The 14984-nt window shown below is 41.3% G+C and overlaps 1 protein-coding gene across 5 annotated transcripts in view; it reads right to left on the bottom strand.

Annotated features, from left to right (window-relative positions):
* Positions 1–14984, bottom strand: part of mapk8b (mitogen-activated protein kinase 8b) — a 31562-nt gene that overhangs the window by 4627 nt on the left and 11951 nt on the right. For 3 of the 5 annotated variants that reach the window (XM_040023114.1, XM_040023117.1, XM_040023116.1), the window contains exons 3-11: positions 12938–13067; positions 12249–12307; positions 10991–11129; positions 9123–9288; positions 6932–7003; positions 5019–5201; positions 2840–2964; positions 1681–1744; positions 190–267 (exon numbers count right to left, since the gene is read on the bottom strand). In XM_040023114.1, coding sequence (XP_039879048.1) covers positions 190–267; positions 1681–1744; positions 2840–2964; positions 5019–5201; positions 6932–7003; positions 9123–9288; positions 10991–11129; positions 12249–12307; positions 12938–13067 — 1016 coding nt within the window. Of the gene's footprint in view, positions 1–189; positions 268–1680; positions 1745–2839; positions 2965–5018; positions 5202–6931; positions 7875–9122; positions 9289–10990; positions 11130–12248; positions 12308–12937; positions 13068–14984 lie in introns of those variants that run through there. The other 2 variants (XM_040023115.1, XR_005694698.1) reach the window with 2 other exon arrangements.

The raw sequence follows: 14984 nt of genomic DNA, 5'->3' as shown, positions 1-14984 counted from the left end.
GAAATGAAATCAAAGCGCTGCAAATGTTATCTGAAGAAAAGCATCTTTGTCTCAGATACATTACAATCACTTGCAATATAGTGCAGCAGCCGTGATCATGCGCAGACGTCTTGTGCAGTGCAAACATATTCACCTCTTCCATTACAAACTCATTTTAAAACCTTCTCTCACATAGCAAAGTCCACCAACCTATGGACGCCGGCTGTCCCCTGATGACGCCGTTCTTCGTCCTTTCTTCCCAGTCTAGCACTTCTTTATATATCAACTCTGTAACAAACACAATGAAAGCCATTTATTCAGATCACTTTAAAAACTGAAGAAGAAAAAAAGGGTGAAAGACAGTTTTAAGATGAGGTCATGCACAAATGTTTTTCTTCTTTTGGCAAAAAGCTTCAGACTAAAAAATGGTAATAAATGAATGCCCAGTTTACACGGGAACATTTCACTCTAAGGAGACAGAAATGGGACAGTGTGTCTTCAAGCCATCTGTGTGTCACATTTACACTTTCAGGTGTGAACCTCCTGTTGTTATCACTGCTCTGCTAGGACAGGGGAGCTTAAAGATATTCAAAGGAATACTAACATGGAGAAAACGCCTCTTTTACTATTAAAAAAAATCTAAAAAAGCTCAAATATTTCCAAAAACCTGAACCTAAAGTGATGAGGTCACCATTTTGCTCAATCTAAACATGTGACTGGACACAAGAAAAACAGCTACTCAGTTTAGTTTTTACGGCATTTAAAATAAATTTGAATCATAAAACATGCATATTAGTTTAAGGAAAAACTGGTTCAACTTGTTTTGCTTGTTTTTCAGTTTGTTTTGTTTCATAAAAACAGATGTGATTGTATTTAAATGTAAGAGTCGTGTTAGCTAATGCAGCACTTACACTGTGCCCACCCATTCATCCTTAAGGCTTAACACCACTAAAATCAAACGTTTGTCATTAAGGACAAATTAGCTAGAGAGAACTGAACCTGTATGCATAAGATGAGCATTTTAACATGGTAGCCTGTGGGTATTTTCTCACCAGTATAAAGCAACTCTAGCATTTAGCACCTCAGCATACGCTTCATTTTCTACCCACAAGGCTTCCAAGCATCATCATCCAGGAATATGTATTTTTGTGAATGAAGCAAACAGGCTTTAAATTTACCATTTTCACATTAAAGGAACAGTTATGTTAATAAAGACCCAGCAGGAAGGTGATGCAGGTTTGCACACCTTAGTATTTGTGACTAAAAACAGATGACGGGGATTGTAAAGTAACCGTGAAGAATGAACTGCACTAATTTTGAAAGCTTTCGTTCATTTTGCAGACTTAGACTAAACAAAAACCAAATGTAAATCTGCATTTATACACCAATGAAAATTAGCTTTTCCCTCTTCTCTATCTTTCTCCCAAGCCGGTAAAGCTCTGATGTTCTGGCCGAGGGGACCAACGGGGGAAATATGCTGCTTTGGACACAGAGTTATTTTCAGCAGAAAATGAGGACTACGTGTCTGACACTGGAGCATTTATGGTTTCTGACAGACTGTGCAGAGGAAAACATGCAACTCCCTTCCAGAACAAAGATTAAATGTCCCACAGGCTGTGAAGCACAAAGCTAGACCAACCTTATGCATCACCCTGTAAACGGCTAAGTACTTATGACAGGAGAGGAGAGGATCCTTCCTACCTTTCCATTCCTCCACTGTGTGCTCCCGCTCATCCAGCTGCTTGTCTGTGATCACCGGTGGTGGCTGGAAAGAAAAACAGAATAATGTGTCTTTTTACCAAATGGTCACACATTCATATCACATCCGCACACATTATAGACTCAGGCCATAGCTTAAACCTCTCCCTTTTCTAACATTTAACAGAGCAAAGAGAAGATGCTGATGCTGCCTCTTTAAGAGACAAACGCCGACGCTAGTAGCCTCTGATTTATGAGTGTTACCAAACCAGAGGTCAAATTTACAGAAGTCATTCACATACAGCAGGTGCATGAGGATGTCTCAGACTCAGTGAATCCCGAGTTGAAAAATACTGGCGACTACAAGCGGTATCCCTCAGCCTCCTTTTAGACACACCTATGGTATTACTACATCACCTTCTTCAAGTGTTCACAAGGTTTTCATAAAACCTGACCTCTGACCATGAGGTCAGAGGTCACTGAGACTCAAACCCATCTGACCCATCAGCCACAAGCAAACAAACAAGCTCATGAGTTAGTGCAGTTGTGTATAAATCTGCACTTTTCAAGGATGCACCGTCAGCTCTGAGGAATCCACAGGAGGCAGGGGAGAGGAGGAAAAAGCAACAATTCGCCTCATTTCCCAATCTGCCAAAACGCAGTCAAAAATCAATCTGCACTGGCTGAGTCACAGCGTTTCCAAGGAGAGGCTTCACATTTGTCACCATCTCAATTTTAGAGACTGAAGCACAAAGACACAGCTTTACAGTCTGTAGTGTTGAGACAGAAAAGGGAGCTTAAAATGGCATTTGAAAGGTGTTAAACTTTACCTTTTCACTTGTTTTACAGGAAAATTTTCAATGTTCTACAGAGAAAAGCTACATTGCGGCATTCCTGCTAAACTTCAAAAGACCCTTAAATCGAATTTTCCCATCAGCTATTCAATATGAGGGTTATATTCCAGCCTAAAGCAAATTATATTACACTTAGAGCGGCTTTGATGTTGCACATTAAGGATTTTTTAAGAGGTCTGAAATGGGTAGAGCTCAGGTGTGATTGCCATAATCAATGAACATAGATGCTATTAGCAGTGATAATCACTTCCATGTGATTATCACTCAAACAGGAATGCAATGAAAATACACGAAACTCAAGTACTTACTGCCTCCACCTCAGTTGGGTCGTACCACACGTTGATATAGGGGTGCTGGAGAGCCTCATCCACTGAGATCCGCTTTGATGCATCTATTACCAGCATCTTTGATAGGAGGTCACGGGCTTGGCTCGCTGAAAGGAAATAATTGAACATAAAAAATATGTAGGAGTGTGCGGCTTGGTTGATGAGATGCATTTCTTGTTGAGATGGGATGTTGGTGCAGGAAACAATGTAGGCAGCAACCGCTTTGAAATGTAAACGAATGAGTATCCATGAGGAAGGGAAAAAATTCATAACATAATTTTCGTGGTACCACTTATAAAGTCCTGTTTTTCCATAAAGGAAAAATTCTGCTTATATTCAGCTCCAAATGTATATTTTCAGACCCATTTTCTTTCCTAATACAGCGTCAAATCACAACAGTCCCTTCAATATTCTTTATATTATGAGATCCCTTCAATAGTAGTGAGAAAACCCCAACAATCAGACAACCCCCTATGAGCGAGCAGGTGGTGACAGTGGGAAAGAAAAACTCTTTAAAAAGGAAGAAACCTCCAGCAGAACCAAGCTCAGGTAAAGGGAGGCCATCTGCCAAAATTGGTTGGGGGTTCACAGTTGAGATTAATCCCCATTTATCTTATTCTGTGACCCTAAGTTTGCCTCTATCTGAATCACACTGACCATTCCTTTTTAAGTTAAGGCCTCACTCCCATAGAGACTAGTCACACAGAGGTCACTTGTAATCTACTAATCGTGAAGGATTACAGGAGTTTGCTCGTTGTTGCCAACTTGTTTGCAAACATTCACCAACTAGTTGCTAAGCAGCAGTGAAACTGAAGAGTGAGATGCCAATCAGAAACAGAGCACCTTCAGCTTCAGAGTAAAAGCTGTGTCATTGGTTGATCTCAGCAGTAAGACAACTTTAAATTCTCTAAAATTCTCTGCACCACACTTTTTCAAGTTTCACTACTGCTTGTTGATTGGCTAGCAAGTTTGGGCATCAAACCATGGGCGACTGTGCCAATCTACTAGCAATCAAAGCAATCACAAGGTGGTTTTTGGTGCAGCGTAGTCTTTGTGACCATTTTTACCCAGGGAATGCATATTCTACCCTAAACTAACGGAGGTTAATAGGAAGTCATGAACCAATCCTGTATGACTGAGAGAATTAAACTTTCTTGTGACTGGCTACCCCTCCCAAGCAAAAAGTCTGAACAGTACATGGTTAGAGCTTATTTGCTCACTCAGAGGTTTGTACCTGTGATGTCTATTTTAGGGTTTTGACACTGACTCACACAGACCTTAAACTAGAAAAAAAACTGCACAAAGCCTTTAGAACAAATAAAGCCAGCTTTCAAAACACTGCTCCCCGATGCTATCCAAGATGGGAAACTCACCGAGGTTTTTGCCTTTTCAACAGAGAACATGTATCCACTTTTGTCTCCATTTGAGCCTGTCAAGGACATCCGCCCTGATTATCACACATTGTTTCACATTCTGTATGAAACCTGACAGAGTGAGTCATCACAGCTAATTGATGTTGTTAAAGCAGAGAACTTGAGGGGGGAACACACTGTCATCACATGTTCCTACCTCTGTGAAGTAACAAGGACTGAAAAAGAACGACTTTTTTTTTTGCGACATCTTACAACAGCTCTGTGGCACTCACTGTGAGTGTTCCTGTCACCACCTCTCCATTTACAGAGAAAGACACGCTTGAGGTGAATTCCTCTTCACAGAAGAAACAACTTTGGTGCTGCCGGCTTCTAGAATAAGTGGTTAAGCAAAGACTGCCGCCGAGCAGTGATCTTGCTTTGGCTTTGCTGTCAGCAGATATTTGTTAGGTTGCAAACCCAAAGCACATGTGGTGTTTTTGCTTCATATCTATACGTCCTTGAATGTGTACTCACTGACTACCCACGGACTCATTTGTTACACTTCCAAATGCAAAAACAACCCCCCCCCAAAAAAAAAAAAAAAACTCTAAAAAGGTCACAGATGATAAATTCTACATTAAAAAAAGAACAACACAGCTTTACAGCAGTGGTTTCAAGCAGTAAAACTGAAACACACTGTGGCATAACTAATGACTGCCTCATTGCTCCTACTAACAACCATCCACCAAAACTGTTTCAACACTCATTACCTTCTTATGCTTGAGTAAGAATTTACAAGACACCCCTACCTTTCAGTTTATTGTGCTCAGAGTCTGCAGGAAACAGGACATCAGGGAAGAGCTTCTCGAAGCTGTAGCCAGCATACCGTGGCCGGTTCTCCACATAGGTCCTCACGGACTGGTTGAGCTTCATCAGGAACTCCTGAGATGGCGTCCCCAGCTGCTCGATCACCTTGTTCCACTGGTCAATATCTTTTGGTTATAGTGTTAAGAAAAGCGTACGGCTGGATTGGAAAACAAGATGCTCCAGTTTGAGAGAAGTTTGAGGAATGTTTGATCTGGTTTGGACATGTTCCCCAAATACTGAGCTGATAAAGAAAGCTCAAACAAAACAAAACAAAACAAAACAAAAAAAGAACGAAAGCAAATAACTACAACCACAAATAGCTACAACACAGCTTGGAAACTAAACGATTTTCGTTTGCACATTATTCCTGTAGAAACCTGTTAGGATGGGCTGAGTGGGATACACACAATCTGAAAAAAATAATACACACACATATTTCAAACATCTGCACTCTGCATAGCTAGACGTCAAGTGAAGCAATGTGAGGTTCACCTGTAAGACATCCAGATGTTGGAAATACAAGTCACACACATGTAAGGACAGATAACATTCAGACTGCTTGTTCACATCTTTGTTCATCCTCAAACATGAATGAACAAACAGAAGGAGAAACCTAGCCTTGAGAAAACAAAAAGCTCTGGTTGTTAAGTTCCTAATGCCAAAGTACATTTGCTATGATTGATTTTTTTTTTCTTTATCCTTTAGTCTGTTGTTTAGCAGCTTTTGTGAATGTAAATAATTTGCATAAAGACAAATCGAAGCTACCGACTGCTAGCATCCTAGTAGTAAGCTAATGAGGAAGCTAGCCTTTAAGCCATGTTTTCAACCAAACACCCTACACTGCTAAAAAGATCCGATAAAAACAAATCAATTGACAATATCATCCTTGACTTAATTTAAAGAGGATGGCATTGACACAAAGCTACAGAGTGGCCTTTTTTTCACATAAAAGGTGGAGCTGGCTTTTGGATCTTAAACTAAAACCAATTGGGGAGGGCCTAAAACCAGCATTCTCTCTAGTGTCCAACGGGGGGGCGATACTGGTGTTTGCAAAAAGCCTTGTTTGAAAGTTTGTAGTAAAAGTTTGTATTTACCTCGGTAAATACTTTCCTGATCTTATGGGCTCAGTCACTTAGTCTGAATAAAACTTTAAGTCCATTATGTGAATTTTTGTTACTTTAAGTGTCAGAAAGCAGGATTGTTTAGGATATTCTAGCAACTGCGGACTGATAGTGAATGCACCTAGATGATGAAATTCTAATGTCGTATTGAAGTTTAAGACTAGGAACTAGTCGGTGACATCATGATCAGCCCATTAATAAAAACCCAGAACTACTAAACAAAGGAGCTCTTTAACAATATGTTGTTATATAGGGACCTTTTTGAATCAGGGCATAAAATGCCTGTATTCTTTCCCTCCACTGCTTCACAATTTCTCTAGTGGGATCAAATAGGGTTGCAGTGCATGTTTACTTTCTTGTTATAACCATTTATATTGAACAGGGTCTGATACAGCATAATAGAAGTGCTAACCTTGGTGTAATAAGACTTACTGGGTCACCTAAATAGATTGGAGCCATTATTCTTGTCACCACATAATTAAACTTGTACTTTGCCTGCTGTAAGAAGCCAGCATTTGCCATGAAAGATGGCTACAATTCTTCCAGCTCTGCCACTGCGCGTGATGAATGTCGACCCTGAGCGCAATGTCGTCATCGCTCATTAAACAGAAGTTTTGGCAGGTTTTTTTCCCCCCTTTTGTGTGCAAAGATATGAACAAGATGTCAGACAGAGGATGGGACAACGGTCGTTTGAGGAGGACGGGGGTTTGGATGGAGGTTCAACTTAAGGATACGATCAGTGCCTGGAAACAACACACTACCCCGGACCATTTCAGCCATGATACAGCCAACAGACCAGACATCAACTGAAAAATGAAATGACAACCACCGAATTAGCATGCAGGACTGAAAACCAAATGGAAAACAAAAATGAAAATAAGAACAGGAGGAGAGGGGAAATTATAATCCATAAACACGATGATGTTCGTGCAAGGTGACACATGACGCAAAATGACCTGCATGCATCTGAGAGCACTCTCACACCTGGATCAGTGTTTAACAGGCGTTTGTCTCCATCATAGCTGCAAAAATGTATGTTTACTTCTCCTTCAGACCATGACTTTTAACATTTATGAGAACTTTGTTTTTTTGCAAAAATGCAATTTAATGTTCTCTGTATCCTCGCTGCAACTTAAGCTGGAAAGTGTCATCTAATGATGCCAAGAAATCATTTTTTTGTGTTAAATTTTAGATTAAGAATTTTTCTTTCACATTACAACAAAAGCCATACGCTAAGCAGTTCGAGGATACTGGAGGGCATTTTATGCAGTTCACTTCTCAGCTATGGCAGAGCAAACTATTAATTCTATTTCAGGTCTTTCATGTGACAGTCATGGTGCTCGAAGCAACAGTGTTGCTGCTCGAGTGAGTGAGGAGGGAGTCGAGCCAGTGGATCTGCAGGAAGAGCAGGTGGGCGGCTGCAAGTCAAGGTGTCAGGCAAATCCAAGAAACAGAATTTCTATAGCTGCGATGTATTTGATGAGAAAGAAAAATAACAAAAAATAAAAATCAGGAAACAAAAGAAGATCTGAAAAGGTGACTGTTTTGAGGCCATCTTCATTTCACATGAAATGCCAGACACTGCTACAAGCAGCTCAAGGATACAATCCCTTCCTGGAAAAAGGATTTTGTGGCGAACCATTTCTGCCATAATGCAGCCCACAGCCCAAATATCCACTACATATGCGCAGCATCAAAGGAGGGAGAAGAGAATAACCCAAAACAATGAAATAAAATAAGAAAGAAAGATGCAACAAGTCAGCAGGAAAAAAAAAAAAAGAATCAGGTCAGTGTTTCTGATGAGCATTAGTTTTTATGAGACCCTCTAATTGTTTTTTGAGAGGGGACTTGTACTACCTGCACCTGTGCTCTAGGGCAATATGTACACTTTAAATCAACAGAATTTTAAAAAGTAACAAACAAACAGTGCAGCTCTCCAATTACATTTAGTGTTTTTGCTTCCACCTGACTCTCAGCATGTTATTAGCCAATGAATTCAGTCTTTATTTCCTTACTGGGACAGAACATTATAACAAAACTGTTCCACTCGTGGGCTTCTCTATACATTTTATGTCCAGTATTACGGTAACCTAATGAGCTGTGCTGGCATTCACCTTACAGTGTCTGCAGCTCAGTGCTGATAATGTCAATGTCTCACACAATCACAGCAGAGAATCTCAGACTTCCCACAACAAGGCCATCTTCTTAAAAGGAAATACTCATCTAACACAAACCACCGGCACCACAGCTGCACCCAATGCGTCTCCCTAGCTTTTACTGCACTGTTATAGATTTTTATCTATATACAGAACTGAGGTTTTAGTGGTGATAGGTTTTAATCACATATCGCAGTACATCTCTTATGCTTTGTTTCATCTCTGCTAGCTTTGGGCTGCACTAATTCACAGCACAGTCCTCCTAGTCCTCTACTAATCTTTCTGCTCAACTATATGATATTGGTGCTCTGGCATCTAATGGATCAATATGACATATTATACCATACGTCAACTTCTGCGCTTCAGACTGCCTTGCTCAAACTGTGATGTGTTTCAAGCAGGGGTGCACGGTGAAACTGCTGAAGCATGCATTAGTGCCTGTATTCATACTGAGGTTTACTTTTTGGCTTAGCTGAGCTGAGCTCAGGCAACCTGTTAATAAAACATCAAACACATGCTAAAACACTGCTGGGCACCACAGTCCTCAGACAGGAAGTTCCCCACAAAGCACCGATGCCACACATGCCAACTCCCCCCCCTGAGCGTAACCTTTACAGGAAAAGGGAGTGTGTGCCTGTGTGTGGGAGAGAGTGTTTGGGAAGTGATCCTGAAACATCTCAGGGGGTGAGGGCCATGCAGCAGGCCAGGCAGCAGCTCCTCATTAGCCGGTCGCTGTCAAGAAGCCGCTTCATCCACTTCCTGCACTTACCGTTGGCCTGGTAGCCCATTCCCAGGATGACTTCAGGGGCGCGGTAGTAACGCGTCACCACGTAGGGCGTCATGAGGAGACCAGTGGCGGCCGTCCGGGCCAAACCAAAGTCCAGAATCTTCAGTGTGCAGTCGGACTTTACAACGATGTTGCTGGGTTTCAGATCCTGTTCAAACACAACACCACCGCAAAAGTTACAACCTGACATAGATTAAACATTTCACAAAAGACAACTAAAAGACTTGACTGAAAATCAAACTCACTTTGCAAGGAGACTTTTTTTTGGTGCGGGGACAAATATTCCTAGAAATGTCTATATATGGGAAACACAGTCGCTGGTGTAATGGGGCTCAAATATCAGGGTTTGTTTTCCCTCAGAAGAGGCGATCATTCTCTCCTCTACTAAATGAAAAGCTGATACCCACCGAGAGGATGATGAATCACTGTAACCACAAAGTCTTTGTTTTGTTTGGTTACACCATTTCATCCTTGTTTATCTGTTCTCTTGAGTTCAGTGTGTTCATTTCCCTGTGTGCTTTTTTTTGGCAATGCTTCCTTACAAGAACTTAAAAAACAGCCCATCTGCTCAAGGGTGTCTCCTCTCTTCTGAAGCTAACCCGACAGAATCGAGAGGAACTATAAGCAATCCTGCGATAAAGACTCATTGCCTATGGCTATAACCTGGCCATATGCCAGGTGATTTACTGCAATAATTTCCCCCTTTCAATCTTATTTACATGCAGGCTAATCTGATAACATCTTAATGAGCCTCGTCTGGTTTTGAGAAGAGAATAAACAGACTACACCTGAAGGGTACTCACTGGCAAACGCTAATTTCAGGAAACCTTTAATGCGCTACAGCTGAAAATCCTCCTGATAATAATTATCATCACTTGTTAATCATAAGAACATCAGACTGGAGGGCTAAACCACAGTCAGTCATACTGCCACCTCCATAGGTAGCTTCTGAGCAGCTGAAACAGACCAGAGAGCTCTGATCACTGAGACAATGCCCCCAAAAAACGAGAGCACGATCTCTGGCGATCCGTGACTCACGTTGCATCTGTTCACCTGATGAAAGCTTCGCGTGCCAAGCTGTGCCAGTGTGAGCGAGGCTGGTTAGCTCCGCCTGCGGTTCAATTAGTTCTGGCTGGCAGAGCAAGAGGAGCTCTGCTAATCTACTGGAGCACATCTCTCTGAGGGTGATTGACAGGAGGCTGCCAGTCACTCTGTGTAAGTGTGTCCATATGAAAAACCTATTCATACAGCTGTTGATGCCTCAGGATGTGTACTGTCATTCTGTGTGTGATGTTTCAAGGTAACGACAAGTGTGCAGTGTGTGTCTCCACTGCAACCTGTAAATGTGTGATTGTGTTATCTGGTGCTTTCATGTTAGAAACGTCAGTAAATGTAAATGCAATGAGATCCAGTCAACTGCAGCTTTAAAAGAGCGCCTTGACATTTTAGCAGGCAAACTTATCCAGTGGACGGGCTGGAAGGTTCCACTTTTATGTCTGCACACTAAAGAAGCTGCAAGAACCCATAAAGCTTAGCCCACAAGCTTGCCATCTATAGTGTATATCATGGCAGGAAGTTAAATTACATCACATTTTACTTAGAGATGATTTAAGCATTGGTTTGCACAACTGGTCAGCAAAAACGTACCACCGTCACTGCCTTCCTCCAACCACCCTACTGTGTTTTCACTACTAAACTTCGATATCTTTCAGTAGTCTCATATTTTTCCTTTCTAATGTGAAACTTTAAATTCATAAAAACACGGACTTAACTCAGTGTAAGCTTCAGCTTGCAACTGCTCCCAGTCACATCTGTACAGCTGCATATATGGCCCGCCTGGTATGGCTTACCCTGTGTATGATCCCTGCGGCGTGCAGATGTTTGATTCCACATAACATCTGGTAGAGCAGGTACGACAGCCTCTCGTGGTCCAGCTCCATCTGAATCACCTGACAGAGGTTGGCATCCATCAGTTCCATTACTAGATACCTGCAAGGAAAGAGGTTCAAATAAGCACACAGGGAGAGACAAACAAACACAGGGGCTTTTTATGTTTGTTTCAGTGGGTGTATTACAGTGTATAGATGCAGCATGTGCACGCGCCTGACTCTGTATTACGTTTCCTACATGCCAATAGAATATGAAGCTACATTAAAGTGTGAGATTCTCTCACCCAATCAGCTTTAATTTGCCTGGCATTTTGGAAGTGACAGTACGGTATCTCCTCCAAACAGTGATGATGTTATCACAGTTGTCAGCTGTTACATCATCAGTCACTACATGGAGTAAGAAACCGCTGACAGATTTTTTTTTTTTTGTTACAACAACAACAAAAAACAAAGCAACATCTTTGCGTGAGAACGATCATTTACAAAGCAGAACTTGTGCTTGCACACAGCTTATAAAATACTGAAACTGGCTACAATGCATTACCAATAGTATGGGTACACATATGTATGTGCCGGTATACATTCAAGTAAACAAACACCAAAGCAAATGCAGTGTTCATCCTCCAACTCTGCGATGGCCCCGCTACCCTCTGGCTACGATTTGTCCAGTTTCCTTTTTAGCTCCAATCAGGCAAACACAGCAGAGTAGACACAAACACACACACACACATCTATGTGTATACACACTCTGGGCTTCAAAAGGATGGCATTAATCATGTTCGTTCCCATCATACTCTTGGTAACCATCACTTCCCCCACATCCCAGCATTCCCCTCTGATTTTACAGCTACTTACACGGACATCTTGTCAACTTCGAAACACATTCAGGGCAACTAAAGTGCATGCATACATGGCACATATATATAGTATAGCTACAGCTCTTGACAGGTGAGTGTCAGGCTGGTGACAGATTGTGGCCAATCAGCCTGAAAACTGGTTCATTCCTGTCACCAGCTGATTCAGTCTGTGCTTTTCTAATATTCACCATAAAATGTGCACACCTGACATCCCACTGACTATAAAGCATCATTTCCCTGAAGTATTTAACGTGAGGCACAACAAGAGATCCGGCTAAGCCCCCAAAAAGATCATCTAAGCCCCCGGCGTTCTGTATCCTGTATTGATTTGAGCAGCTGCGATTTGACTCGCTGATACTCACACATCTTGGAATTCCTCCAGTGTCTTCTGTGGTGTGAATACATTTAACAGCCCGATAATCTGCAACAACAACAACAAAAAAAAAAAAAAAGTGTAATTGCTGGAGTTGTTTTGTATATTTGACAACATCTTCACATCCACATCCCTGGACACGAAGGCCAACTCTTAATTTGAAAAGTTAAATGAGGAAGCGTTAGCATTAATTATGAATAACAGCAGGATAGTTTCCTCATTCACACCTCCGAGGCAGCAGCACCGAGAAGTTTGTGGTCATTCAAAACACTATTTTTTATGGTTCGTTTCCATATGTGGCGCTCAGCAAGTTCTGCTTTAAAACCAACATATTGTGCAGTTCTTTTTGCTTCCCTGCTGACTCATACTTTACACAACTCTGAATATAGTGACTCTAAAGATCAATACTTAAATCATTTTAATGGACAGGAATGAGAATAGCATTTAAATGCATCCTGCTAACACTTTTCAAAGCTAATTGTCCCCTTTAATTTCTACTGTACATTCTCTGCTCCTGCTTAAATTATACTTCTATTCAATGCTCAGGTTTATCTACATGAAATGCACCTACACTATACAGTCAAAAGGTAAGGCTATCCTTTAATGTCTAAAGAATTAGACCAAAACATTCAAACCATGCAAAAAGAAACAAAAATGCCATTAAATTCTGGCTCTTACATTCTTGTGGTTGACACATTTCATTAGCACCAGTTCCCTGTAGGCCCGTTTTGCATGAGTTTGATTCTGAAAGGGTCGGCTCAACTTCTTGATGGCAACGTTCCTCTCCAAGTTGTGGTCGTACGCCGAACTGGGGTGAAGGAGCACAGGAGAAATTCAGTCAGCAATAATGGATGTCAAAAATTGTTCTTTGTTTTTGTTGTTTTTCCCTGACGGCCAAAGGAATATGAAGATTTTGCCTTTTTCAGCTTTATTTATTAGGGACAGTAGAGACTGACAGGAAAGGAAGAGCAGAGGAAGAGAGAAATAGAGCCACTGAACTAAAGTGAGCCAAGTCTGTTGCTAATATTTTGCCCATAATATACACCTAAGGGGAGCTATACTGAATGTGGCAGTCTCTAAAAAGTTATCCCTTGTGTTGCACTTAAGTCCAAAAATCTGTAGTTCTGCAAACTGCCATAAAGCCCAATGACCCCTGGGTTAAATGACCAGCTTTACAATAGAAACAAACATGTTTACATCCCATTACCAAAAATATATACCATATGTGGTTTGAGAGAATTTTAGAAATCCATCTAATAGAACATATAACACGCTCCCCGAGGCCTCAGAAGGAGAGAGGGAGACCTATTTTTTTTACACTATTTAAACAACAAAGCTTGGTTTTTCCTCATTTCTGCAACCAAAATATTAAATCTTTACACCCGTACGGTTTCCTTTTAAATAAAAGAAACAAATTTAGTTGGTAATAACTGATAAACTGAGGATCGGAAATTTCTATGCAGAATGAGTCAGCAAACTTTGTCTATTGAGCAATACATTCGGACAGCCCATAATTGGGGCGACCGTGGCTCAGGGGGTTGGGAATCGCATCTGTAACCGGAAGGTCGCTGGTTCGATCCCCGGGCTCTCTGTCCTGGTCGTTGTGTCCCTGGGCAAGACACTTTACCCTACTTGCCTACTGGTGTTGGCCAGAGGGGCCGATGGCGCGATATGGCAGCCTCGCTTCTGTCAGTCTGCCCCAGGGCAGCTGTGGCTACAACTGTAGCTTGCCTCCACCAGTGTGTGAATGTGAGAGTGAATGAATAGTGGTATTGTAAAGCGCTTTGGGTGCCTTGAAAAGCGCTATATAAATCCAATCCATTATTATAATTTCTCCTCCTACTTTAAACTTAGGTTGGTTACTCTATCTGTTAAAAAAAAAAAAAACAACATCGCTGCCAATGAGCTTAGGTTTATAATTGGCTGGATAAAGCACCACGTAGACCCAAATTCTTTTCTTGTCAATGCCGGCCATAAGTGATGTTTCATATGCAGAGATGTACATTAGTAATGCCAAGTATGCTTTACACTGTCAGAGGAACTTTAGTTATAACTGTAGAAAATGCACGAACATGTTTAGTCCTGCTGTGCTGCTCTGTTTTATACCGCTAAAATGTCAGCAAATGCTCTTAAATGTCACGTTAAAGAGCTCCACTGTGCAGCTGTCATAGAAATAAAATGAATAGTCAAACAAGTGTACAAACAAACACATTTACAATTGTTTTATGCAGTAATATTTTTATAATCTTCATATGAGCGGATTCTCTTGTAGGTGGAACTCAACTGTGTCATTTTGTGAGGACTAGAGTCAGATGGTGCAAAAATGTGAGTGTGCAGAATGCCTGAAGCAGAACGTGCATGTTAAAAAGGGCTCTGTGTTGTAATTGCTTTGTAGTCCACCCCTCATGTGAGTGGGTCTGTATGCCTGAATTGATGATATTAGGAATATCCCCTCTCCCTGACATAACAGACAAGAATCTGAGCATTTAGAGCAGTGTCAAGCCTGAGCTTTTGGTTCTTAGGGATTACTTGTACATACCTGACTTTATTACTTTAAACAAAACTTTGATCACGTGTGTACGACCTCACGGCGTCGTAACATTACAGATGGGACAGAAAATAAAGAAACGTTTAACAGGCCCACTATTAATCCTTTTCCAGCACTAAGCACTGCAGTTGTTGAGATTTTGTAGCCAGCAAGTTCTTACATGACAAGCTAAAGTCT

The sequence above is a fragment of the Simochromis diagramma genome, unplaced genomic scaffold (genome assembly GCF_900408965.1).
Source record: "Simochromis diagramma unplaced genomic scaffold, fSimDia1.1 OVJJ01000208.1, whole genome shotgun sequence".
Taxonomy (NCBI): Eukaryota; Metazoa; Chordata; class Actinopteri; order Cichliformes; family Cichlidae; genus Simochromis; species Simochromis diagramma.
This window is presented reverse-complemented; position numbering and strand designations above follow the sequence as displayed.